Source organism: Haliaeetus leucocephalus, unplaced genomic scaffold (assembly GCF_000737465.1).
Source record: "Haliaeetus leucocephalus isolate CR32 unplaced genomic scaffold, Haliaeetus_leucocephalus-4.0 Scaffold473, whole genome shotgun sequence".
Taxonomy (NCBI): Eukaryota; Metazoa; Chordata; class Aves; order Accipitriformes; family Accipitridae; genus Haliaeetus; species Haliaeetus leucocephalus.
This window is the reverse complement of record NW_010972909.1, coordinates 3,215,538-3,242,267: the sequence shown is the minus strand read 5'-3', so window position 1 is coordinate 3,242,267 and position 26,730 is coordinate 3,215,538. Positions and strand designations below refer to the sequence as shown.

The 26,730-nt window shown below is 38.8% G+C and overlaps 1 protein-coding gene across 1 annotated transcript; it reads right to left on the bottom strand.

The window, feature by feature from the left end:
• Positions 1 to 157: 157 nt before the first annotated feature.
• MRPS35 (mitochondrial ribosomal protein S35) lies at positions 158 to 26,617 on the bottom strand. The gene is made up of 8 exons (XM_010575315.1): positions 26,464 to 26,617; positions 24,451 to 24,494; positions 23,100 to 23,267; positions 22,644 to 22,704; positions 19,230 to 19,369; positions 14,859 to 14,968; positions 13,022 to 13,091; positions 158 to 552 (listed from the first exon to the last, which is right to left on the bottom strand). Exons 1-8 carry the CDS (start codon positions 26,615 to 26,617, stop codon positions 274 to 276), a joined length of 1,026 nt encoding a protein of 341 aa, XP_010573617.1. The 3' UTR covers positions 158 to 273.
• Positions 26,618 to 26,730: the final 113 nt, after the last annotated feature.

The window sequence follows — 26,730 nt, the reverse complement described above, 5'->3', positions numbered from 1 at the left end:
CCAGGATCTCCCAAGCTAAAAGCACAGAACAATGTTCAAGTCACCAATATGACTCAAAACATACTTTATTCAAAAAACAAGATTCATGGACCTGAAAATTATGTTTACAAGAAAATCCAGTGGTAAAGAAAAATCTGATTACTACTGAAATTATCATCAACTTTCATATTTTCAGTTAAGGTTCTGAATAATTATGTATCCATATAATATAGAAATATTAACATAGTAGTTTAACATTTCTGTAATAATCAGGTGTACCTGCAGAGTCTGCTCTCATGGTAATGCTTGTATATTCAATAGTTTCTTCACAGACTCCTTATACTGAGACACGTTATTTTCTGTTTCACCTTCATTTTTAAGTGCAATTACAGAGTTTCTGTAATTCTTAACCACTTCAGATGCAAGAAGCTCTTCCTTAGTTACATTACTGACATTCTCTGAGGCTTTTATTCGAAGCAGTGTATCCAAGGCATTTTTCTGAGAACAGCTATTTTCCCAGATATATTCTTCCATGTCTTCCTCAGTCTTCTCGCTCTCCCACATCTCAGTTTTCTGAAAGAGAATATACATTGTCTTAAAAACTATTTAAGACTGAAACAAAGCTACAATAATTTGAAGAAACTTATCTCTCATACCAATTCACTTTAAAAATTACATTCCTTGTGGAAGATATTTCCCCTCCTCTAAAGTACAAGGCCTGTAACTCAAGCCTCAAACAGAGTTCAAAGGGTGCCTGTATGCTGTGCATTTTCTGTGCAGAATGAGTTTCTTTCCTCCCACTTCTCCCATTCTTTATGTAACTGGCAGATATAACTAGACAAGTCAGAACAGACTATACATAATGAATAACAAAAAACCTTGTAGAAGTAATAATTTTAAATAACCCTAAATGCTCAAGCTTTGGAATTAGACACCTAGCTATTATGTCCCTAGCATATGATTGTTATGTTTACATTGGCTATAAGACACACAGTGAGACAGCTCATACCAAGTAACCTATGATGAGAGACAGCAATCCTTCAACATTAGGGAAATGTTTTAATTGTGACTCATAAGGAAAAGCACCACCAGTTAATCTATTTCCTCTTCTGCAAAACAGATTGTTCCTCAAAAGAATCTCTATCCAGAAGGTGCTAATTTTTAACCTAATTAGCACTGCAAGATTAAACAGGATCAAAAGTTGAACACAGACAGAAGACATCATCCTAGGGCCTGTAAATACGTGGCTTGTGCAGTGCTTTATAAATTTTGTCTTTGAACATTTCTCCAATTCAGCAGGCCTTCCTCTAGCTTCACAGACTGTTTAAGGGATATTTCAAATGTTATAACCTACCATTTTAATTTTATTTTTATTGTACTTTGGTAAATATATACACTTCATAGAGATATTTGTATTTTTATATATTGTAGATTGTATATTTATTTGCATATGTATAATTATTTAGTATTCTACTGATGTAAACAATACATAGTGTCCTATTACTTCAACTATATAAATCACAATTTGAAGTATTTTTGGTGGTTATGTTTTTCTTACAATTGTTGTAGAAATCATGTCTAAATAAAACTCATATTTCTCTAGGAGTAAGTTCAAAGAAACATTGAAGTACTTACATCACATGGACTTTTTATTTTTAAATCCCTTGCCAGAAACAGTTCTTCAGTAAATTTTTAGCTATGCAGAACCCAAATAAACCTGGCAATCATGGGACCATTGGGGTCTTTTTTGTTTGCTGTTATTGGTTTTGGTTTTTTTTCCAGGGGGTTAGGGGGTAGGTGCTGTTGGGTTTTCATTTGTTTATTTTATTCTGTCCACTAGTCAACAACATTGCTGCAGTCAAACCACAATACTTAATAACCTTTAACTAAGACTAAAGATTTTTCTTCCTACAACCCTGTGTGCTTGGGTCCATCTATCTGAATTTAACAATACTTGAACAAAGCTGCATCCTGTACCTCGTAAATGGAATCTCTTGTCTTTTAAATCTCTGAATCCAAATGTTTAGTCAGAAACAGTGCTAAAAGGCTCATGTGACTGACATTAAAACCTGGACACAATACAACACAGAAGTAAAGAACCTCATTCAATTTCTAGAGGGGGAAAAAAAAAGGACATACTGTAGCCTGTATTGCTAAAACAGTAGCACAACACATGGGTATAGTAAAGTATTCCTTGTATGTTTGAAAAATAGTGCAATTCAATGTGGAGATTTACACAGTTTTAAGTTAATGACATAATCCTGTTTTACATATCCCTTGTTTATCTGCATAGGGGCCATCCAAGACATTTTTTCCCTAAACTCCAAAAGAATTTTAAAGCAAAAGCTTCTCTCACAGGGATAGGGTTTCTCAAAGAGTAAGGGAATATGGGTATCACTCCTGGTCACTCCCTGGACCAAACTCATGTTAGAAGTTCAAACAAAAGACCACTGTGAGGCTTTTAAACACCTTTAAGTTATAGCAGAGACAACAAGAACCAATTACAGTCATTACATTTATCTCTTTAGGAAAATCCCTCTCTGCACACATTAACTTAGAGGATTTTGGAGATGCACGCTGATAAACAGATTAAGATTTCCCCATCTCTTTTGAGCATACAGAGCAAGAAGATTCTAAAGCAGGCCAAAGAAACTGTTGAGTATTCCTTCTTGGAATCCTTCCCAGCCAAATGGTGTGTCAAAATGGATTTTAAAATAAAATCTGACTTCTGGGGGGGAGGGAGGCAGGAAGGGATTTGACAGTAGGGGGAGATTTCAAAATCCATTCCTAGCCGTGCTACAAGAAGGCAGTATCCATTGCTGCAATGTTGGTGGCCGTGCCTCAAAATGAAAAGTTATTCTACTGTACACAGGTCCAGACATACATCACAAACAGGAAACTGAACAGAAACCAGATTTTTGCAAACTGACTGTATGGAGTGAAACTTAAAATACCTTTCCAACTAGATTTATTACAAGAGAAAAAGTGAATCTGGAATTATATTTTCACTTGAAAAAGTACCCTAGGTAGACAAGCACCCATAAACTCTGAATAGTGGAAATATTACAAGTGTAGTCTCAGTTTGAAGTGTTATGAAGAAAACTAATGAGACAGTGAAAGAAACTTCAAAAATGAGGTCTTAATCACTCAAAGTTTTGTTCATTGATTATTTTTGTCCCCTACAAATTTAAAATGTTAGTAAACACTGTAGTTCAGAGTCTTACAAAAAAGAATAAAACTTTAAAAACTGGAATACAAGTGTGGCATTGTGTAACATTTTTCTAGAATCCCCACTTAGCAAACAAGGTTAAAAAACTCAAGAATGGATATTTCTTCAATGAATTCACTAAAAATGATTGCTTCATTCTATCACATGTAAGACAATCTCAGTAAGCATTAACCAGCCTGGCTGAAGATGCACTCAGCTAATAATTTCAACTGTTTCTCCTACCAAAACTTCCATTAAGAACTGCAACCAAAGAAAAAAAAAAAATCACCAGAAAACAACTTTTCATATGAAGTCAAAGGATCTAACCCTATTACTGAAGAGGAACAGAAGATTGATTTTTTTTTTTTAAACACTTTCCAATGCAAATATAGAGAATTATTTTTTCAATGCCATAAACAGAATAAGGATTTGTGTCTAAGCAAGCCTTATGCTACTGCTTAAGCCAGTATTTTAGGAGGTTTACAAGCCTTTACAGTGCTTAATCTGAAATGCTGACACAGTATACATACTAAAAGAGTACCCTGGCCAGTGAAATTGCTTTTACTTATAAGTCATTAACAAAAAGCTTCAATTTATATTGTACCTCTAAGTTTAGAGGAAAAAAAAGCATTTTGATCACTTAAGCAGGCATTTCACCATCACTTTCCTTCTTTTTTTCCTGCCAGTTTAACTTTTGTAATTTTGCTGTCACAGCAATATGGAAGAGGATTAGAATTATCAGTTCTTTTGGGAAAAAGATTTTAACTAAAATTTGGAAGTGGCACACAAATCTTCAAGGAAATTAAAAACATGATTCATGCTAGTCAATTTTCTTGTCAATGTTTGAACAGTTAAAAATTCAATGCTGTTTAGCAAAGACCAAGTATTTTAGTGGGTTTGTTTTGTTTTTTTTTTTGAGGAGAGGGAAAGGTCTTTAAATTGCAAGTCAAATTTCAATCTCTGTATAGCCTGGAATAAATACACCTATTTCGTAGTACTGCATTGAAATAAAAGATACCCTGTGTGGTACAATAACCACAGATTTTCAGGTAATAAATGACAGCTAAGCTAGCATTTTCCAAATTATTAGGTACCTTCAATCCAAAGAGGAGTTGCCAAAACAATTATGTACTTATCTCTTTGGAAATATTACAACTTTGACCTGTACTATTTAGTTAGCAACTTAAAAAGAAATATCAACATGAATTTGTAAAAAGGCAAAACATTTGTATCTGATGAGATCGGACACAAAAAATTTTAATTGCTTGGTGATGCAGAATATGTTAAAATAGATTCTTCTGAATGAGCAGAACATTATTTTCTAAGACACAGCTATGGCACAGGGAAGGTAAGACCTCTAGAGTGTCAAGGAAAATCAGGAGAAAGACTGTTAGGCCTAAACATTCCAGTAAGGTACAAAAGTAAAACAGAAAAGGAGAACAAGCAGAGAAGAACGAACAGAACTTTGCCTCAAAAAATAATACTGGATGCAAGAGATGCTCTCATACTTAATGATACTCAGGCTTAATCTCTGGTTCTGTCACTAGCTTCAGAGTTCTCAGCAGTCACCATCATCTAGATAGCCTCTTTCAAAGATTAGGACACCTACTTTCTTTGGCCTGAAGTGGCTGCAAGTATTTTCTGGAAAATCCAGGCTTCTAAAAGGGTCATTTGTAATATATTTATCTGTTTGTTTTCTGAATGCCGATCAGATAAGATTCTGATCTCATCAAGAAAGATCAGTGATATTAAGGGTCCAAATCTTTGATAATTTTCTGTTCATTTTGTTAATATCTATGCCCCATAAGACTTCATTTCACTCCAAACTTTAGACCAAAAAATTAAACAGCTGTAGAAGTTATATTTATGCATCAAAAAGGAGCCTTGTTTCTCCAGCAACTACAAACATGAGGCTTAAACACAAGGTATTGCAAAAAAGCCTACTACAGTCTGAAGTAGTACAAAGACAATTTTTAATTCAACCTTTTGCTTGAACGTTCAATTCTTCATGGTTCCAAGCAAGAGGTACAAAGAAGTTTCACCCTCTTTCACTACAATACACATTTCCTGTCAGCAAAACTCTTTGATTTTATATGTTTGAACTCAGATCTTCAGAAAAAGTTTATTTAATTTAACATCCACTATGCTACTTAGCTTTATCTTTTCTGACTCACATTAATGATGAAGACTCTTTCAAGTTGTTAGATTTTGAGCACTGGTAAGTGCACAATAACATGTAATACATACTTCAAAACAAAGTACATATTACAACATTTAGACACCGCCTTTACTTTAGCCTCAGTTTGCATTACTTAAACCATATATAATGACATACTGAGAAAGAACGCTATTGTAGGAAGAGCGCAATTATATCACACTTCATTATTCTAAGATCTCAAAATCAGGAGATCTACACTAAGCAGTCTTCAGTTATACTAAATGGTGCCCAGAGCTCTGAATCTCTCTTGGGTACATGCTCTAATCACTAGGCTATGGCTCTCCTTTTCCATTCAGTGAACCTTGAATTTTCTTCTGCCCAGGGAGAGAGTTTCAGCAAGACTTAAGAGTGCCTCCCTCCACCTCCCATTTTAACCCTACAACCCATGTGTGACAACATCCTGAGTATTCAGAACATGAAGTTAAAATATACTTTTGAAACCTAAGTAGCCAGATAACCGCTTAAGTTTCAAAAGTAGGCTCATATCCTTTCACATATTTTAGACTGAATTAAGGTAAACTCCTACTATGAAAACTGCAAAATTGTACTAAGTTCTACTGGCACAACTGAAGTGATAAAAATTATGCTTACTTGTATGAAAAAAAAGACAATTTAAGAGCTAACTGAAGTCTAGAGAAAAGCTATACAATGCATTTCAGGATTATCACCAATAGTTATGTAAAAAGTCATTCAGCTGCATGCATACACAGATTTGCCACCCTACCAGTGCCTTCCAGTTGAATACACTACTTAAAAAAGAATGCAAAAGCAATGTGGGACGCTTTCCTCAAATTGATTCAAACTACACAGCTTTGGGGTTCAGAGATAAATTTTACTTAAGCCTCTAGTGTCACTCTGTCCATTCTTCAGGGTTATTTTTCCTTCCCCTCATCTTTCTGCTTCAACTTCCCTGTCCTTTCAAGTACTAACAACATCTACAGTGCAAACACAATTGGCTATTACTGTACATATTCAGTAGCCACTTTCCACTTATCTCTAATTCCAGATTCCTTCTTCCTTCCTGTTCTTTTTAAGTCTTGAATTTTTTATCAGACTCCCATAACTACACTACTAGAAAAAGCAAGAGGGAGTTCAAAAGTGTGTACAGCATTACTCTACTGTTATTCTTGTGTATTGGTTTTATGTGGCAAGGTTTTGGTAGCGGGGGGGGGTTACAGGGGTGGCTCCTGTAAGAAGCTGCTGGAAGCTTCCCCTGTGTTCGAGAGAGAGCGAGCCTATTCCAGCCGGCTCTAAGACGGACCTGCCACCGGCCAAGGCCGAGCCAATCAGTGATAGTGGTAACGCCTCTGTGATAACATTTTTAAGAAGGAAAAAAAAGTTGGGACGCGGAAAACAGCCACCGGAGAGAGAGTGAGAACATGTAAGAGAAACAAGCCTGCGGACACCAAGGTCAGTGCAGAAGGAGGGGGAGGAGATGCTCCAGGCGCCGGAGCGAAGATTCCCCTGCAGCCCGTGGTGAAGACCCTGGTGAGGCAGGCTGTCCCCCTGCAGTCCAGGGAGGTCCATGGTGGGGCAGATATCCACCTGCAGCCCGTGGAGGACCCCACGCCGGAGCAGGTGGGTTCCTGAAGGAGGCTGTGACCCCGTGGGAACCCTGCGCTGGAGCAGGTTCCTGGCAGGACCTGTGGATCTGTGGAGAGAGGAGCCCACGGAGCAGGGTTTCTGGCAGGACTTGTGACCCTGTGGGGGACCCACGCTGGAGCAGTGTGCTCCTGAAGGACTGCACACCACGGAAAGGACCCATGCTGGAGCAGTTCGTGAAGAACTGCAGCCCGTGGGAATGGCCCACGTTGGAGAAAGTTCATGGAGGACTGTCTCCTGTGGGTGGGACCCCACGCTGGAGCAGGGGAAGAGTGTGATGAGCCCTCGCCCTGAGGAGGTGAAGCGGCAGAAAATAACATGTGATGACCGTAAACCCCATCCCTGTCCCCCTTGTGCCGCTGGGGGGGCTTGGTGGAGAAATCCGGGAGTGAAGTTGTGCCCGGGAAGAAGGGAGGGGTGGAGGGAAGGTGTTCTGAGATTTCGTTTTATTTCTCATTTACCTTACTCTGGCTGATTTGTAATAAAAAGTGAGCTAATTTTCCCTAAGCTGCTGAGTCTGTTTTGCCTGTGATGGTAATTAGTGAATGATCTCTCCTGTCCTTATCTCGACCCGCAAGCTTTTTGTTATATTTTTCTCTCCCCTGTCCAGCTGAGGATGGGGGAGTGATAGAACGGCTTTGGTGGGCGCCTGGCGTCCAGCCAGGGCCAACCCATCACATCTTGGTATGTCAGATTACACCTTTTACTTTAAGAAATACACTGGAAAATAGAAAATCCAAAGGCAAGTGTTCACTAATCCTTCTAGATCTCAGCTGTGTAATGCAGAATGATATCCTCCACTCTCCATCATCTTGCATTTGGGTATGTTGAAAATCATGTAGAATTGGAGCAAGGAAAATTGCTGCACCTTTTCCTAGTCTTGACTAATTTAAAAGAACAGCAAATTATTTCCTCCTCACTCTTTTTCAGATTCCTCCCCCTTACAATGACTATGAATGTTTTTCCTTATTTGAAAATTAGCTTCCTGCTCCACTTGTTTCTCCTTCATGTTTTTCAACTCATAACAGAACTTTTTTTTAGTGATAAACTATTAATCCGAGCCAAGTGTGAAGAAATCAGTTTATGATCTTTTTAACCACTTGAGGGCAGCAAACACTTACTCTTTAAAAACCACTTATTACCATAAAAATACATTCAGGTTTAGAGAGATGTTACAGCATTCAAGAACTACCGTCATTTAAAGGTAACAGAAATGCAACTGATTGAACTGTTTAACAATCTACCTAATATATCTCACCCTTTCTTTGATTAATTTAATCCAGGCACAATCCTGGGGGATAATTTGAAAGTAATCACACAAAAACTCTGAAGAAGATAAATTCAATTCTTACCAGATGGTACAAGTCAGATATCTACTGAATACATTCTAAAAGCTAATAAAACACAAATATTTGATTAATAACCTTAAAACTATTGAACTGGAAGCAAAAGATCTCCAAGTATTTCAAAATAAGAAAATAAATGAACATTCTTAAGTTTTAAAATCGGAATGTTTTAAAGATAATTGAACTCATAGGCCAGATATCTATCTGCATTTATCAAAACTAAGGTGCCAAATGCATCAGTCTGGCATCTTAAGCTACACTTCTTGCTTCTTATCCACCTCTGTAAGTAACAGACTACAACTAAATTGAGCTCTCCATTAGATTTAGTCAACCTCATTAGCCAGCCTGTAATTCAAATAGGCTGAACCAAGAACACAATATGTAGATCCCTAATTAATACTGCTCCCACTGTTCAGATCCATCTCAAGAAACAGCATGCTGCCTTATGAAGCAACTACTATCAATCCACCAATATTCTGCCAATACTCCGAACAGCTTCCCATAATTGTTCTGCTTTACAGTGTATCTCATTTGAACCTGTGATAACAGAGGATGAATCAAGAACCAGAGGATGAATTCATGTTCTTCCTTCTCTTCCTTCACTTCCTCTACTAAAAAAAAAACAAGCAAGAATTTTTTTGCCAGAAAATAACAAGCACTACAGATGCCCTTTGCCAAAAGCAAGGGTAGCATTATCCACTACGGGAATACATTCTAGAGGACGAAAGAAAATCATCACATTTCTTTCTTCAAAATAAAGGGGGTTTACCTGTTTAAATACAGATCAAATACCAACTGGTAATACTGCACTGCGTTTTGGTAAATTCTAACACAATCCTGAAAGGTCCTGAGCACCCTCAGCTTTTGCAGAATTCCGCATAGTCAAGTCCATTGATTGCATTCTGGGTGAACACAAGAAGACAGGAAAGACAGTACAGTTTCAAATGCAATACTACTTTTAACTGCCAATTCGTAGGGGCTATATAGCCCAAAAGGCTACCCAGTAGTATCCCACTTTTCCTACAAGTAATCAAATAGCTTCAGCTACTCTCTCCATTCCCAAGTCACAAATATACCTTTTTAGACTCCAGACATCTTTGTGAGCTTCTTCAACTTAACTTTATTCTGACCATCTACAAACAGTCTGATGATTCTTTTCCTGTCCCTCCCTCCCACAGTGTGAAAACTCTTGCTTCTTCCTCTAACACTTACAAAACCAAACCAAAACATTCATTTACTCCTTCCCTGCCAAAAAATAACCCCCAAAAATCAAGTAAAGTTGCTCCTTCCTTTCAATTCCTTCCATTTTTCTTATTTCCCCATGCATTCAAAAAAGGGGTCTTAAAACACATCATCATAAAAAACACCTGAATGCCTCTGAAAGCTTCCCTACAGCAGGTTCAATCTTCCAACACATCTTCAAAGCCTTTCACAATCTGGCTAGTCTGTCTTCTTGCACCATCCATTGACTGCTAGCATATTAGAGGAGACAAATGCTAGTCAGTGCATTAACCTATCGACGTCCTTACCTCACTTTGGCTGTAGCACCTCTCAGAAACCAGTTTGTCAAATTTGATTTGGACAACCTTTTATTCACTTAACTGCAAACAAACTCTCTTCCTCCCATCACAATCCAAGAAAGAAACCCATTCTTAACAATACACTCAGAGCCTTGAGGCAGCACAATACTTGTACCAATTGTTGGTAATCTCCTCTCTTTCCCTTCTATTTTGTCTGCACACACTTGTAATGGAGTTACAGTTGAAATATGCAACAGCAAGGGTGCTTGCAAACTAACACCACCTGAGCCCTCTAATTGCAATAGCAACAGAATCAGTGAGTTGTGGATGCCCTGGGTTTTTATGGAAGCCAAGACTGGAAAAGCATACAAGAAAATTTGTAACATAGAGGCTACTGTTGACACAGTGATAAATTTTGTCTTCTAACCATGCATACAGAGACAGATGAGCCAGAATTAAACTCTTCATACTCATTACATTAAGAATAACTTTCTGCTGGAAATGCATCTCTACACAATGGAGCTTCACAGCACATAGTTCACTACATACCCAACAAAACCACAAAGAACTGTCATTCTTTTGAAAAGGTTTCAGATTCCTAAGCTACTTGGATGCTCTAGTTTGTAACTGTAATAAAAGAATTATGCATCATTGGCAATTAAAACATAATTACACTTCCAATTACATTTCCTGATGTATATCTGCATGCAGTTTTTCCTTTTATATATTCACATGCTTGCTGGTTCACAAAATTCAGTAAACCAGTAATTAACATAAATTATAGAGTTATGCCATGTTTAGAGAGAGTAGGCAAAGTTTTCAGGATTGAGGGCAAAATTTACATGCAGCCATCTTCCCCTTCACTTTGCAAGAATGGAACACTGCCCTCTTTTTTATTGAATTCCATCACCACATGCCTGAAAAGTGTGGCACTAGTCTGCTGGGAAAGTCATAAAATATTGCAATTAGTTCTGTGAACAGGATTGATGTTACCGTCTACATGGAAGGCTAGTCCTTGTCCATCCCCCTCCATTATTACAGCTCATACAAATTAAACTATACATTGTCTGCTCATGGTTTACAAAATGTATCCAAACTATCTTTCAGCAAGTTATTAAAAGGCATTACCACTGATCATGGAAAAAAACTCCACAAAACAAAACATGTCACAAAAAAACCCACATGCCTTGGGAGACCATTAATTTTTCATGGAAATCAAAGACAATTACAACTGATTGAGGAACTCATCAAATATTAACATGGAAGTTGAAAGGTAATAAAAGGGCAAGAGACTTGTGCATATTCAATACACACTGAACACTCACATAGCAATATCATATAGCCCTGTCTTCCATCACTAAGTAATGCTAGAGTAAAGGACAGATGTGGTGTTCATCTAGAATTAATAAAGTGAGCAGCATCTAGCTCTCTTGTCATTGCTTAATACTGGAAACTGATCTGTCATTAAAGATTTGTAATGCAATGTAATGCTGATGGGGACAAAAATATCCATGTGTACAAAGCACTTGAAATCTAAAGTAAACATATCTTTTAAGATGTTAGTATAAGCTGAATTTAATTTGATGCACTATACAATTACAAAACATATCCTTCAAGGCAACTTCCAGTGAAAGGGAAATAGAGCTCATCCTCCTTATGTTTTTTTTATATCACTGCAATGATAAAAATCAACACAAATTCATAAAAATGCCCAATATGGAGATTTAATTTAAATACTAAAGAACAACTGAAAACATTAAGTATGAATTCTGTTAGGCAATCAGCTACAACTTATTTAAAAGAATACATCTATGGAAATATACCGATGATGAAGGTTTTCACTGTGTCTCAAGGTGACTAATAACATATTACATTTAAACAAAGTTAAGTTATCCCAAACATAAGCATGGGTTTTCAACAATTTCATTTCAGACTGCTACCTTGTTTTATGTAAAAAATGGCTGTAAAATTGTTTAAGGCAGTACTTATAACCAACAAAATTAACTATAAAAATACAGGAGACAAGTCTGAAGAATTCACTATAAAAGACAGACCTGTGGTCTAAAGATCTCTTATTATATTTAGAGGACTACTTGAGAATTGTAGTAAATTATCAATAAATTGGAATAGTATATTTAACACATTGGATATACATTAATATATTGGATATTTCACATGTATAACCATTTAACAAAAACTACTGGGAAAAATTCCGAATGTGCCATATCCCAAATGATTATAGAAAAGTTTACATTATCTAAATGTTTCTACCAAAGCAAGTGTAAGGAGTTTTATATATTTTTCAGGACACTAACTCTGATGCAATGAAATCCTAAAACTAACGGAAGGTGGGGAGGATGTCCCTTTTTCTGAGCAAAAGGGAGCTCAAAAAAGCAGCCTAAGTCCTCACTCCTTCCAGCCTGAGGAAGATTTGTGAAACATCATTTAAGAAGCTGAATACTTCCAAATTACAGCAATGGTTTACCGAAGCCTAGGAAGAGCCCAAGAAAAGACAGATTCTAAGTAACAAATAAGAGTTTGGAATCAGGCAAAATGTAGATACTGTGCTGTATGTTAGTTTTCATAGCTTTAAAGCCAGTAACATACCCCCCGGCTTTTTTGGAATAGACTTGTTTTTGTCTTTAAACATGGTCACAGTTAAAAATGCATAGGTAAAAGGTGATAATCACAGAGTACACCATTTCTCTGTATGCCCCCAATTAATATCTGAATACTGTGCACAGGCAGCCCAGCATGCTGCCAAACAAAACGTACCTTTAGGAATCCCGAGAATTAAGGTGTTTTCTGCTAGGCTCAGGGTCAGTTTTAGGCTTGTTGTTGTCAGAAACGAAGTATTGGGAAAGAATCTCTTAAGGTCAAAAACTAGAGAACTTCTGAAAAGAGGCAAACTATGTACACAAACAACAGAATAGAACTTGTGAAGTTAAAAAAATGCACTAGAAGTTGACTGGGAAATTCAGATTCAGAGGTAACTGATCTCAGTCGAATTTGAAGAAAAGCGAGGTGGAAGAAAAGAATCTAAGATAATTTACTTTAACAGCACACAGTCATGCAACTTTTTCTAAGCTACGAAAGAGTGCGGTAGAGAGTACATGTGCATTAGCTCAAGTTATTCATGACTGCTTACCCAAGATTCATGGTACAAAACGGTGAGGAGATGTATGCTATAATCATAGTTCTGTCTTCTTAGCGGACACCTGAAAATTCATAAACAACGGTAATCTTTCTGAAATCAAGCCACTATAATATACTTTTGAACAAAACATTAAACTTCCCATCAACATTTCTGATTTGTAATGTAGGGAATCTTAGGGAAAATGTGTGTTTGATTCACATGCCTTTGAGTTACACATCATCAAGAGTAACATCATAAAGGCATGAGTATTAAGAACATGGAAGAATGGGCATCTGCAAGTCAGTAGCAAAATGTACAAAATACAAGAATTTACAGATCTTCAGGAAACGTTAAAAACTTCTTTGCCCTCTGTGCCAAAGTGGAATCCAACATACTTTAAGTTTGAACTCCCTTAAAACCAGATTTATTTTTTCTCCCCAGATCTGAAGGGAGGGGAATGACTGGTGAAAACAGCTGTGAAATACAGTTCAGAACTGGAAATCTAGCCAACAATTTAAGAAGAAAAGTTTAAGTCAATGTAGCTGTAAGTCAAAACAGGATCACCAGTAAAATTATTTGTGATAAGACAGTCCTGCAAAAACAGTGTTATTTCTTAAAACTAGTCATCAAAACCTTCTGCTGAGAATTTGATGACATTAATCTCTTCCTCATGCTGATCAACCTCCTGTCTCCTCACACTCACCTCCTCCTACAGGCTCCTTCACCCCCCTTTTTGATGCAGAACAAATTCAATCATGCAAGACTACATCTGAGACACTCAAAAAAACCCCACTCATCTGAATGACTAGGGACTATGATTATTCTAGCAAATAAACTTTAAAAAGGACTCAAGCTTTTAAAGTATATTTCTTTCATAGTGAAAGAGCCTCTGTTTAAAAGTAATGTAAATACCAGCCTTGAAAATCCTGTATTAAAGAAAGGGGTACCACTCCGAGCCTGAGCCTTAGAAATTACCAGAAATAAAGTGAAATATCAACAGGCACATTAAGAGTTTCTTCTGGAACACAGCATGAGACCATTCACAGATCTCTAGAGGGTAAGCTCCTTTCAGCTATCCTAATGTTTTAGCCACAAAATAAGTCTTGCTAGGAAAATGAAACTGTTGGTTGCGCAAGTGGTCCCAGAAACTACCCAGATTTCTAAGTATAGTCAAAAAATATATGCACAATTTTATCCATTTTGTATTTATGTAGAATAAAACAGTATATCATACCAAAGGATAGGAAATTTAAGGGGGGGGAGAAGAATTCTATCAAAACATGCAAACAGAAAAGACTACCAATAATGTTTTTCCTACCACTGAAAGCAGCTGTGAATTAAAGTGTATTGTGAATTTAGGAATACATATGTATTCTCTTAAATGCTTCAGAATTCAACACAAAAACCACATTTCTCCAATGCAGCCTTCTGAGCATAACTGTAAATAACTACAGTAATTTGTTTATGTCTAGAAAAACAAAACATCAAGAAATGTCTGGTCACTGATGTCATTTTTCTTGCATGAAACACTTCAGACCATTGTTAAAACTAACAGAACCTATGGGTTCTGTTGGAAAACATGACAACTACTCTGAAGTAACATTTGAGACTTAAACACAGAGCTTCAATAACTAACCATATTTAACAAATATTAGGTTCAACCTTATGTGATTTGTCCATTACAATTTTAAAAGTTAATAACAGGAGTACTGGTATGTTTAGGTCATAATTTGGCCTTAAAAATATAACAATTTACCAAGACAATAATTGATAATACTGAAGACACCAAGCCCTTTCTATACTGTGACCATTCCTACAGGCATTTTTTTTCCCCTTCTTGTAACCATACCTGTCCGTTGTAATTGTGAGCATATCTGTATCCTTACAGTACCGCTCTCCTACAAGTTTAACGAGCTTCTTCTTTGCATGGTCATCCAAATTCAGGTTAGAAAGTTTAACCTTCACGTACAAGAGAAAACACCTTTAATTACTTGGATAAACACAATCTCTGCACCCTGCAAATATTTTGAGATAGTTAGGCACATCTTTTATCAAGAATTAAAAGAGCTATTAAGTATGCATTTGCAGAATTTCTTCTGATTGTATCACATGTTAGAAGTCTTAACACAAGGCAAATATAATCTGAGTATTCAAACAGTAAACTTCTTTTCATCCAAATACCAGAGGGGCTGGGGGAGAATACTTCTACTCAAACTTTTTTTCAGCGGAAAAAAAGAGCTGTCAGTTTAGTTTGTAGCTGATTTCATATTCACATGTATGTCACATGGAAAAATGAATCTTTTTCAGATATATTTTTTTTCAAATACAGATAAGTAAAGTTAATACTAAGATATATCAAAAATATTTATGACAAACATCCAAAAGAGGAGGAAAGACATCAGTTCAAGAGACATCAAATCAGAATTCTCAAAATCATTACTGGGAGATTAATAGAAGTATGCAAAGAAGCACAGAGATAACAATATAATGGACCAGAACTTTCTGATCTCACATAATTGATCAAACAATACCATGAATGGCTTGCCTTCTGTTTCAATACCAGAAAACCCATGAATGCAAGATACACAACAAATAACTAGTGCTCATTTAAAAAAAAAACTCTAAGAAGTTGGTCTGAAGCTAGTTTCTATATGCAATAACAAGTATGAAAAGTAAAGCAAGCTGGTTTTAGCTATCTGTTTACACAATAGCAAATAAAAAGGCTGTGAACCTTAACAGTCTAAAGATACATGGTGATGGAAACATAAGTTTCTATTAAGTGAGAGTTGCTGAGGAATATTAAACACATGAAGACATAATAGTCTTTTACTAATTTGTCCACGGTTTGCCCCGCAGCTCACATTTTGTCAAGTTTAATTCTGTCTGACCTGTTAGGTGCATCCAGCCTTTAATGCAATAGTCAAGCTGCAAGAAAAGAGCTGAATTCTTAGTGCAGCCCAAAACAACCATGAACAATCACTTTTGAAGGCACTATACTTCCAAGTTCCCTTATGCACAGCATCCCCTTGTAAGGGTCTGGCCGCTTGCGCTCAAGGCTACCTTACATACAGTGCCCTTCCCTACAGTGCAGCAATGTAGCCTTGAATCAGTGGTGACAAAAAAAGGAGCTATGAGAAGGTGGACCTGCTGCATCTAAGCATAGGCAGTCAGCCTCAGTCTCTGCCAGAGCCACAGTGCAGCTATGTCTGGGCCCAGCTGTGGCCCACACTGACCGACCCGATGCACATCCTTCAATTCCCGGCTTGACCTCACCTACTGCATCGCTGTGGATTGGCTTGACAGTCACCAGACTGTTGACTGATCCTAGTTACTGTCACTAGACCTAATCCTGGTCCACTGACTTGTCCTCCCCCTTCGACTTCAAGCTTGCCTTATCATTATGAACTTGTCAGGTGGTTACTGGTCTGTTGGATGGACGAGCTTACTATTACCAGACCTGTCCTCACCTTGCTTGGGTAGTAGCTGCACCTTTTTTGGGGAGGTCACTGCCCCTGCCTGCCTTTCTGCCCCTGGATCACCTTCCCTTACAGAACAGACTAGCCTCACTGCTAGCTGGCAATGGTCACCCAAACTGATGAGAAACCTTTTTCTAAAACACATTTTCTTAACAGTATCTTTCTCTAACACTCACAGAAAGAAAGACTGTTCCAAACTCTAAAGGGTTTCAGACAGAACTTTCTGGCAAGCATACAACTGCTAGTGCATATAAGCCCTTTATGACCATGACTATCTAAACTTAATGGGATAGTCCAGCCCAGATGTCCAGCATTGGCTTGCTTGAACCAACAATGCAAAACAACTTCACTGAGTAGTACTTTTTGCACTGTCTTAAAAGGATGGCATTATCATAGTTGTATCATGCTGCCTTCATACAGTGTGATCATCTGAAATTTCCTGTTGAGAGCTATGATTTTATTCCACATGACTTGCTTTTCCTACAAAAACTAAAAAGCTATCTGGTCTGTTGCCTGTATTACATGATCACAAAAAATATGTTGTTCTTACTAATCCAAAGTCACTTCAAAGTGAAAAATATTTATATGGCTACTTGCTTCAAAATGGGATAGCAACTAGACAGCTTATAATTGTTAGCTGCAATGCTACAGACTATTTTATGTTTAATTTTAGATGAATTAAGCTCCACAAAGAACAGCAGTTGATTTAAAAAAAGTCTCATTTTACATCCTGTAGTACTATGTTGTCTGGCACAATGTAGACAATTCCACTTGAGCATAGACTAGGATAAATTTAATGGCAAGAAATACTGGCATTAGAAATGAAAAATTAGCATCTCCAGTATGATACCTGGTAGAAAAAAGGCATAATTTTTTTAATTAAGATTAAAAAGGTTTAACTTTTAAACTATTTAAAAAAGGAAATCTTATCATGAAGATCCATCAGAGAGCTTATCATAGTCTGTAACACAGAGCACAGTAAATGCTCTCTCATTGATAGAAACTCAACCACTATCTGACCCAGTGCCATCTGCTTTCACCTTTAAATCCTGCTCTTCCCCCTCCTTAGGCAGATTTTGTTGTCAGAGGATTAATCAGACAAAGAATGTATTAATGAAGTCTGGGATCAGAACACCAGTAACTGAAAAAGCATATGGATAGTTGTTCAGTTTTTGTCTCCCACTCCAACCCCTCCTTTTTTTAATATACATGTATAATACACATCCACATAATGTCTTAAAAGTACCAAGGCCAGTTAACATTAATGGACAGATTTAGACAGGATAATACAGACATGCTTATTTGTGTATCATTTTGAATTACCCTCTCCACAGCAGCATAGGCAGCCCCTAGTCCAACATCTTGTCTCTCAACAGCCACATTTAACAGAAGACATTTCTACCTAACATAGTAATGTTTTACATGATTTAGAAAGCCAGAAATTCACATACATTCACCACCTGGTGTTTTTAATGGGAGAGTCAAGGCTGTTTGAGCAGCTGAGCTCTTCCCCCTACCTGTGACACCATGCCCACCACTGACCAGCAAATGTCAGTATTACTCCATCTGAGAACTGAATATGGGAACAAGAAGGGGTCCAATGTGTGCCGCCTCTGCACACATTCACAATCCAGCATGAAGTCAGGGGCTTCTATTCTCACAGAAACACCCCATTTCCTTTTACTTCTAATGCATACAAATTTGTGAAAAAATTGCTCTTGAACATGGATCTGAATTAGGAGACAAAAGGCTAAACTCTAGTATGCAATGACTACAAGGGCAGGGTGAAGTTACTGCTAACAGCGGTGTGAAATGCATATTTAAGTCAATGACAGACCAAATTAAATTTCAGCCCAAACAGCCAAAACCAAAAGGTTTTACAACATAAAGGGAAAGTGGAGACTCCTACAGACAAAATGAACTACTGCCGTCCAAAGTTGCCATGATTAGATGTTGTATAGGTTCTATGTGCATGTGGTGTCACGCAATATTTTAACTTCTGTAATGAAGAGTAAGAGCACAACTATCACTGACCCCACTGCTGCTGCTGCTCTTCAGATAGGCTCAAATGTCATCTCAAAACACATATTCAAAAGCCACAGCAAATCCTAACTTTACTACCATGAGGACAGGCAAGCACTGGAACAGGCTGTCCAGAAAGGTTGTACAATCTCTAGCCCTGAAAGTTTTCAAGACCCAACTGGATAAAGTCCTAAGTAACCTGATCTGATCTCATACCTACCTTGCTTTGAGCAGGTCAGATTGAGAAACTGCTGAGCTCCCTTCCAACCTCAGGTACCCCATGATCCTATGATCAGAAGGCTGCTGCTCCTACTGCACACGCACTGATGCCCAGAGGCCTGCCAACTCAATACTTATGAATAGTGCTGCATTCATGTGACCTATCTTTCAATACTTGAGCACTTCCAGGGTCTATAAAGTTGTAACGAGAGCCCAAGCAAGACATTGAGCAAGACATTTTCTGTAAGTAGATTCTTCAGAAGGTACACTATTTTGTTTATATTAGAGCTTAGACTTAATTTATAAATACATATCCATAACCTTACAACCTCAGTTCTAACATGCTGCAATATACTTAAGGAAATCCACTGCTTTTTATTCAGACATTCAGTAAATCATTTCCCTCATTTCCTTACAATATATCATACTTGTACATGTTTTGAAAAGAAAGCCAAGCATTTGGGTTTTTGAAACAAAGGCCGTTTACCAAAAATACTACTTACTCTTAATGTCACCACTCTTGCTTTGGGATTACGAATAGATGTCCCTGCAGAAACATAATCTATTGTTTCAATTTCAATAGGAAAATGCTGTTCACATTTCTCATCACTGTCCAAAGCACTTGGCCATTCAGTGCAGAAATCTGTATAATAAAGAGAAAACACTCCATGTAATATCTGTTATTTTGTTGGGTTTTTTTAATTTATTGCAATGTATCTTTTTACAAGTACTATTTATAGAAACCATACTCATTTAGATAACAGCAGGGTCTCTGCTAGACTTGATCCAGTATTTCAATGTCTCTCTTTGTACTGGATTCCCCAAAACAGGATACAGTACTCCAGATGCAGCCTCACAATTGCCAAACAGAAGAATCATAGAATGGTTCGGTCAGAAGGGACCTTCAAAGATCACCTAGACCCAACCACCCTGCCGTAGGCAGGGACATCTTTCACTAGATCAGGCTGCTCAAAGCCCCATCCAACCCAACCTTGAATACATCCAATGATGGGGCATCCACAGCTTCTCTGGGCAAGCTCTTCAGTCTCACCACCCTCATTGTAAAAAATGTCTTCCTTATATCCGATCTAAATATCTACCTTCTTCCAGTTTAAAACTATTGCCCCTTGTCCTGTCACTGCAGGCCTTGGTAAAAAGTCTCTCCCCATCTTTCCTATAAGCCCATTTTATATATTGAAAGGCGACAATAAGGTCCCTCCAGAGCCTTCTCTTCTCCAGGTTGAACACCCCCAACTTTCTGAGCCTTTCTTCACAGGAGAGGCATTCCAGCCCTCTGGTCATTTGTGTGGCCCTCCTCCAAACAGTCTACGTCTTTCTTGTACTGGGGACACCAGAACCAAATGCAACACTCAATAGAGGGAAAAGAATTAATTTCCTGAGTGTGGTGGCTAGAACCCAGTATGCTGTTAGCCTTCCTTGCCACACTGGCACACTGCTGACTCATATTGAACTTTCAAATGCCCACCAGGCTCCACATGACCTTTTCTGCAAAGTTTCTTTCCAGCTGTTTGCTGCCACCACCACCACCCCCCGCCTCCACTTGTACCACTGCATGCATTACTCCAACCTAGACGCAGGACTTTGCAGTTGCCTTCAACTTCATGAGGGTCTTTGCAGAGGATTCTTTTCCTGCCTGTTAACATTCTTCTGAATGGCAGCTTTGTTCTGCAGTGTATCACTTGTTCCCCCCCACAATTCGTTATTATCTGAAGACCTGCTGAGGTTGTGCTCTCTACTGCTATTCAGTTTGTTATAAAGCATGTTTTTGCATGCTTGGAAATGGCTTCCAGGAAGATTTGCTTCATAATCTTCCAGGGAATGTGGTGAGGCTGACTGACCTGCAGCTGCCTGCGTCTTCCTTCTTGCCCTTCTTGAAGATGGTCAGGCAAAAACCTCCTGTTGCTCCTGAATAGTCTTTACCTGCTTCCACTTCCTGTGTACTTCCTTTTTGCATCTCGGGTCACCCAGGAGTTCCCTGCACACCCATGCTGTCCTTCTGCCATACTTGCTCAACTTTCTGCACACTGGAATGGACCATTCTTGCTTTTTTAAGGAGGTGGAACTTTAACATCCACCAGCTCTCATGGGCCACTTTGTTCCCCAGGAGATTCCCCTGTGAGATCTGCCAAGCAATACAGATTCCAGAATAAACTAAAGTCACTCTCCTGAAGTCCAGACTGTAGTTCCACTGTCTGTCTTGCTCACTTCTCTCAGGATTTTAAACACCACAGTTTCATGACCACTGTTACCAAGGATGCCCCTAACCTTCACATGCTTGACCAGTTCTTCCTTGTTTCTGAACAACAAATCCAATAGCGCATGTCTCCTAGTCAACTCAATCGTCTTCGAGAAATTGCCTTCAATACACTACTTGCCTTCCTTGCTTCTCTCAAGATCTTGAGCTCCATGATCTTTTTGCAACCAAGGCTGCCAGCAACCCTGACATCTCCCTCCAACCAGTTCTTCCATACTTGCCAGAAGCATGTGCAACAGCACCTTCCCATAGACAGTTTGTCCAGCACCTGCATCAAAAATTATTGGCAACACACTCCAGAATCTCCTAGATTGCTTCCATCCCATCCTGTTAACCCTCCAGCAGATGTTGAGATGGCTGCAGTTCCCCAAGAAAATCAAAGCTTGCAGTTGTGAGGCTTTTTTTTTTTCCACTGTTCATCCACTTCCTCTTCTCAACCAGGCAGTCTGTGGGAGATGGCCACCAAGACATCTTTTTCAGCTTCTCCTCTGATCCCAACTCTCAAATTCTTAACCAGTTTGCTATGCATCTCACTGCAAAGCTCTGCATCCGAAATTGTCTTTTGGGTACAGGTCAGCTTCTCCTCCACATCATCCCTGCCTGTATCTCAGTCATACAAGCTTTCGCTCTGCATTTCTGTGACTCCTCAGACTTCTAATTCCTCCTGTTTCCTATGCTGCATGAATTTGTACACAGAAAACTCAAGACAGGCCTCTTATCTCTTATTATACAGGCTGAAGGGAGACCTTATCACTCTACAGCTACCTGAAAGGAGGTTGTAATGAAGTGGGTGTTGATCTCTGTTCCCAAGTAGCAAGTGATAGGATGAAAGGAAATGGCCTCAAGTTGCACCAGGGGAGATTCAGATTGGATATTAGGAAAAATTTCTTCACCAGAAGGGTTGTCAAGCATTGGAACGGGCTGCCCAGGGAAGTGGTTGAGTCACCATCCCTGGAGGTATTTAAAAGATGAGTACACATGGTGCTTAGGGACATGGTTTAGTGGTGGACTTGGTAGTGTTAGGTTAACAGTTGGACTTCGTCTTAAGGGTCTTTTCCAACCTAAATGATTCTATCTCCTCCCTGACCCCTTGTGCCTTCACTTCTCTTTAGGCTAACTTCCTCGTTAGGTTTTCCTTATTGCCTTGCTGGCTGGCAGAGATGCTCTTGGTCTTCATTAGATCCCATATCTCCCCAGCAGATCTTGCTCTGACAGAGGATTTCATTTATTAATATCATTTTTTTTTTAATGCATGCCAGAACAACTACTGATTAAACCTGAGTTTAATCGCAGAAAATCTTCTGAGAACTGAGTCACATTCATCACTCATCTTCCTTAAGACACTGAATTATAAATTCTCCAGTAAAAGCAGGGCCTAATGGAAAGGTAAAATACAAGCCCTACTGGTGTGCTGAAAACCTCCTAAGACATATCTGCCCATCACCTGTATGACTCAATGCAGCAACAAGAAAGCATACAACACTAGCCAACGCCTGACAAATAACCAGCTTCAGAGGTGGACCATGTCTCACCTTCTACTTCGTCACAGTCACATTTTACATTGTCTTAAAACTCCCAAGAGAGATGGCTTTTAAAATACAGAAAAAAAAAAAACCCTGACAAAGCCAAAAAAACCCCTCACCTTTAAGAGCTGCACAGTGTTTCTTAATTGCAGGAGGAGTAAGATGCAAAAAATTGGGAATCTGAAACAGACATATTAAGAGTTACCAAGATAGCTTTTTGTCCGTTCATAAATAAAGGGGCATTACTGAAATGTGATTACACTTTTAACATTTAAGGTAGTACAATACGCTGCTTAAAAATATTGAGATAAGACAACTCTTCTCAAATCTGATTTAGCAGAAGAGTTAACCCCACCCCATTACAAAAGTCACAGGCATGATATTCCTAAAAAAGTCTCCTGATTTTGTTCATTTGTTACTTATATTTGTATTTGTTACCATTTAATTTAGAAATTAAATAGATCATTATCCTATTTAATAAAACAGTATCCAATACAAATATTTTAATCAAAGCAGGGCAGTGTTATTGAATAATAATTTTTAAAGTTACCACACATCAATGGCATGTGTCTTACCTTTATAAGTTCTAAGTTGCCTTCTTTTGGTGGAGGAACTCCTCTCTTCACTGGGTAACCCATTCGAATTGGGAGAGGCACAGAGGCAGGTTTAAATGCAGCTGCTGTTGGATAAACACTGCTCCAGTCCTGATCAACAGCCATCTTCTCAGTTCTGGGAGGTGCATGCTAATAAATAGAAAATTATAAAAATTAATTTGATGGGAGATATACCTGTTTTGTGAGACAAAGCAGGAGCAACACACACAAGTTATTTCAGGAATAAATAGTGCTCATTTGTAAAGGAATTTTTAAAAGATAGCCTCTTAAAGCTTAGATAGCAGGCCTTTCCCAGTCTTCAATTGCATTTTAGTTCAGAAATGCTTAGAAAGAACTTATCTTCTTGCATTGTGATACGTCAGCGGGGGGGGGAGGGGGGGGGCGTGAGTCATCAAACCACTATTTAATTGCAAACTCTATTTCCTAAAGTGCCTAAGCATTTGGTGGGGGGGAAGAAAATGGGTTTTAAAATTCTAGAATTCTGAAAGTCTGAACAAGTTCATGTTAAGAGAAGTAGGTATTAATAACTCTGAAATTACTTGCTATAGAAATTCCAGTATAGGAACGATGAATTACTATATTGCAGAAATAGCTTACATCTTCCAATAGCTGAATAAGGTTCCAGTCAAATGCTCTTTAAAAAAAAAGATAAAAATAAATCTAGTCACTGTTTCTTTCCCCCAAACCTTAATTTTTAATTTAGAAGGGTAAAAGACAAATGTGTATATGCAGTCAGCTGGTCTGACTGCTTTGGCGTATCATTACATCTGCTCTTGGAAGTTCAACACAAATTTAATACATGCCAGGTCCACTTTTACGATTTACCTTTAAAAATCATAACATATAATATACTACTTTTGAAATTTGTGTACAACAACCAAGAAAATTCTCAGTGATTAGATGTTCAGATACAATTCTGCTGTGCAAGAACAATTTCACTTATGTACAATACCAGGCTTTTTAATTATGCCAGAAAGCAACCACTACAAATCCTGTAAACTCATAATGAAAATAACATTAAAATGTCTGGTTTTATTTTAAATGCAACTTTAAGTTACTTTTAAGACCTGCAGCACATGGTGTCAATACAACTGTTAGCTTGTTATTGTTAATGTTTTTGCTTTTATGAGAACACAGACAGAAAACAGCTGGGAGGTTAAAGAAGCTAGGTGCTGGTTCTGGAATAGTCACAGTGGATTGTTTCACCAGGTTTCGACTGCAGAAGGGGTTCCTGTACAAACCGTTATGACATATAGCTTAGAAAACTTTTTCAAACACCTCTGAGTTAACTGACAACAGTTTCAGTACTTACTGGTCTTATGAACTGTGGTGTCCTGCCTCTTCTCCTTGTTGAAGCTGAAAGAAAAAGAAACATTTTCAATACAAACTATATGGTTTTGTGGAAAAAAAATGCAGCATAATCCTGTATGCTTTTTTTCTTTTACAAAGACAATATACACTAATACTTCCCAGCCTTTACATGGAAGAAGGGGAAGATCAGTTACCCATATTGGAGATTGCTCACTTATTATTTGAAACTTAAGATTAGAAAAAGCTTGTAAGCCATTTTGTCTGGGTCTATCCTAGAAACACATTAACAATAATCTAGCGGTTACAAGCCTAAATGCATTTTGCTAGCATCATTTATTCCAGCTTGACACAGCGGGAGAGAAAAATGAGATGAGTACAAGTACACTTTTCCCTTCGTAACTGTGCTTCCTTTTCGCTTTCCCACACAGCTGTTAAATCCCAAATCACTCTCCACCAGCAGTACAAGACTGCCAAACCTAACAGTTCACTATTACCAAAAGGAGGATCCCATGGCTCCATCCCTTCCTTCTGACAGCACGTCTTCACATCCTCTCCTGTGCCACTCTCAAGCTCATCTAACCTCCGTATAAACAGTCAGCACATCAAACTGGTTTTCTTCTTGAGCTGGGGATGGGGAACAAACCAATGGGTTTGTTTCCTGCCATTTTACCATGTTGATCTGCCTTATTGAGCAGTTCCAGAGAAGATGCAACAGAAAGAGTTTACTCCCTTTTAGCAGGCCTGAGCCACCATATGGCTGAACTTTTTAACCAACTGACTTCAGCTGGAGCTGTGGCGAGGGACTCCTAATGATAAATGAAGATATCAAATACCACTAGATTTTCAATTTAAATGAAAATCTTAACTTTCTTGTCTTCATTTCCTCCCCCTCCTCAAACTCTAATTTAATGACTTTCAACCCCCCACTCCAAAAAACAACACCAAAACAATGTGGCCTTTATAATAGTCAGAAAAATGAAGGTGAATCTGACAATATGTACTTTTCAAGTGTCCTGTTTGAGCTTGGGGTTGGGTTTGTTTGTTTTGTAGTTGTTGCCACATTATGATACAGTATGTATTTAGCAAAAAAACATTGAATGGGATTCAGAAGTGGATGTTTGGGTTCTTTTTGCCTCAGTAATTTGTCTTACAACCCTACCCCACATAAGCCTTGGGAAAACTTGTAAATTTCACAGTTCTTTCATCTTCCTTATTTAAGTATTTTATGGATCCAATTCTGTTCTTTGCCTTCTTGCTATATAAAAACTTAAACCAAAGAAAACATACAGGGCTCTGCAACAGCTAATACACAGCATTCTTTTACCCCTCGAGCTGCCATTTTTGTGGTGCTTTCACAAACAGGCTTCATTCATAGCAGTCTTTATTATTTCTGTTACAAACATCCAGTTTCAGGTCAGGTCACCTTTTACTCCTGCCCACAGGCCCTCACATCAGACACCACTTAAAGGCCCTTTCAGCAACCTAGCCTGCTCCTGAATCTGCAGATGACAAGTGCCCGCCCAGCCTTCGGAAAAATATTGGTACAACCCTGATCAACAGTTTCCATCTGCACCCAGAACACCCTGAACAGCTCAGCTTGAGGCCAGGCACGACATCCAATGCTTAACACGAGTACACATCCCTTAACAAACGATGAAATTCTCACTTGGAATATCTAAAACCAGGCAATGCACTGCAGGTCCGCTGTACCACTGCAATCCTGAGCTGAAAATCTGTCTAGCAAACACCAGTTTGCCCATTTCTTTCTTCAGACTACTCGCAGCATCTGTAACCTTTACCATAGAGATTTTCTTTTTTTTTTTTTTTTTTTTTTAAACAAAAGCTCTCCGGCAAATACTTGCAACCAAAACTTGATCTTTTTTCAGAGCCGCCTGCAGCCGGGAAGGAAGGAGGGCCACGGGCCTGAGCTTCCCGCCCGCGCTCAGCCCCCCCCCAGCCCGGCGCAGCCCGAGCCCCCCGGCCACCACAGCAGAGGGGGCCGGGCCGCTCTCACCTTCCCTCTGCCGGCCTTCCCCGCTGTTCACCGCAAGCACAGAGGAATAAGCCGCACCCTCGAAGCGAGGCGCGACCACGACCCTCCCGCAACACCGGGAGAACACGGCCCAGTAACTCGCACCAGCCCGCACCGCCCCGCTGACGGGCGCCATTTTCGGGACCTGACGCGCGTAGTGCCCCGCCCCAAGCGACCTGCCGGCAGGACGGAAGCCGGCTCGGGCCAAGGCAGCTGCAAAGGCGAAGCGTGGCCATTCCCCGCCCTCGA

What these genes read in the sequence shown, in the direction of transcription:
- MRPS35 (XM_010575315.1), bottom strand. Translation starts at nt 26,617, where the DNA reads ATGGCGCCCGTCAGCGGGGCGGTGCGGGCTGGTGCGAGTTACTGGGCC. An exon ending in CACCACAGTTCATAAGACCA is followed by an intron (nt 23,268 to 24,450) that starts GTAAGTACTGAA and finishes TCTATTTATTAG; the next exon opens with CATGCACCTCCCAGAACTGA. An exon ending in GCAACTTAGAACTTATAAAG is followed by an intron (nt 22,705 to 23,099) that starts GTAAGACACATG and finishes TGTCTGTTTCAG; the next exon opens with ATTCCCAATTTTTTGCATCT.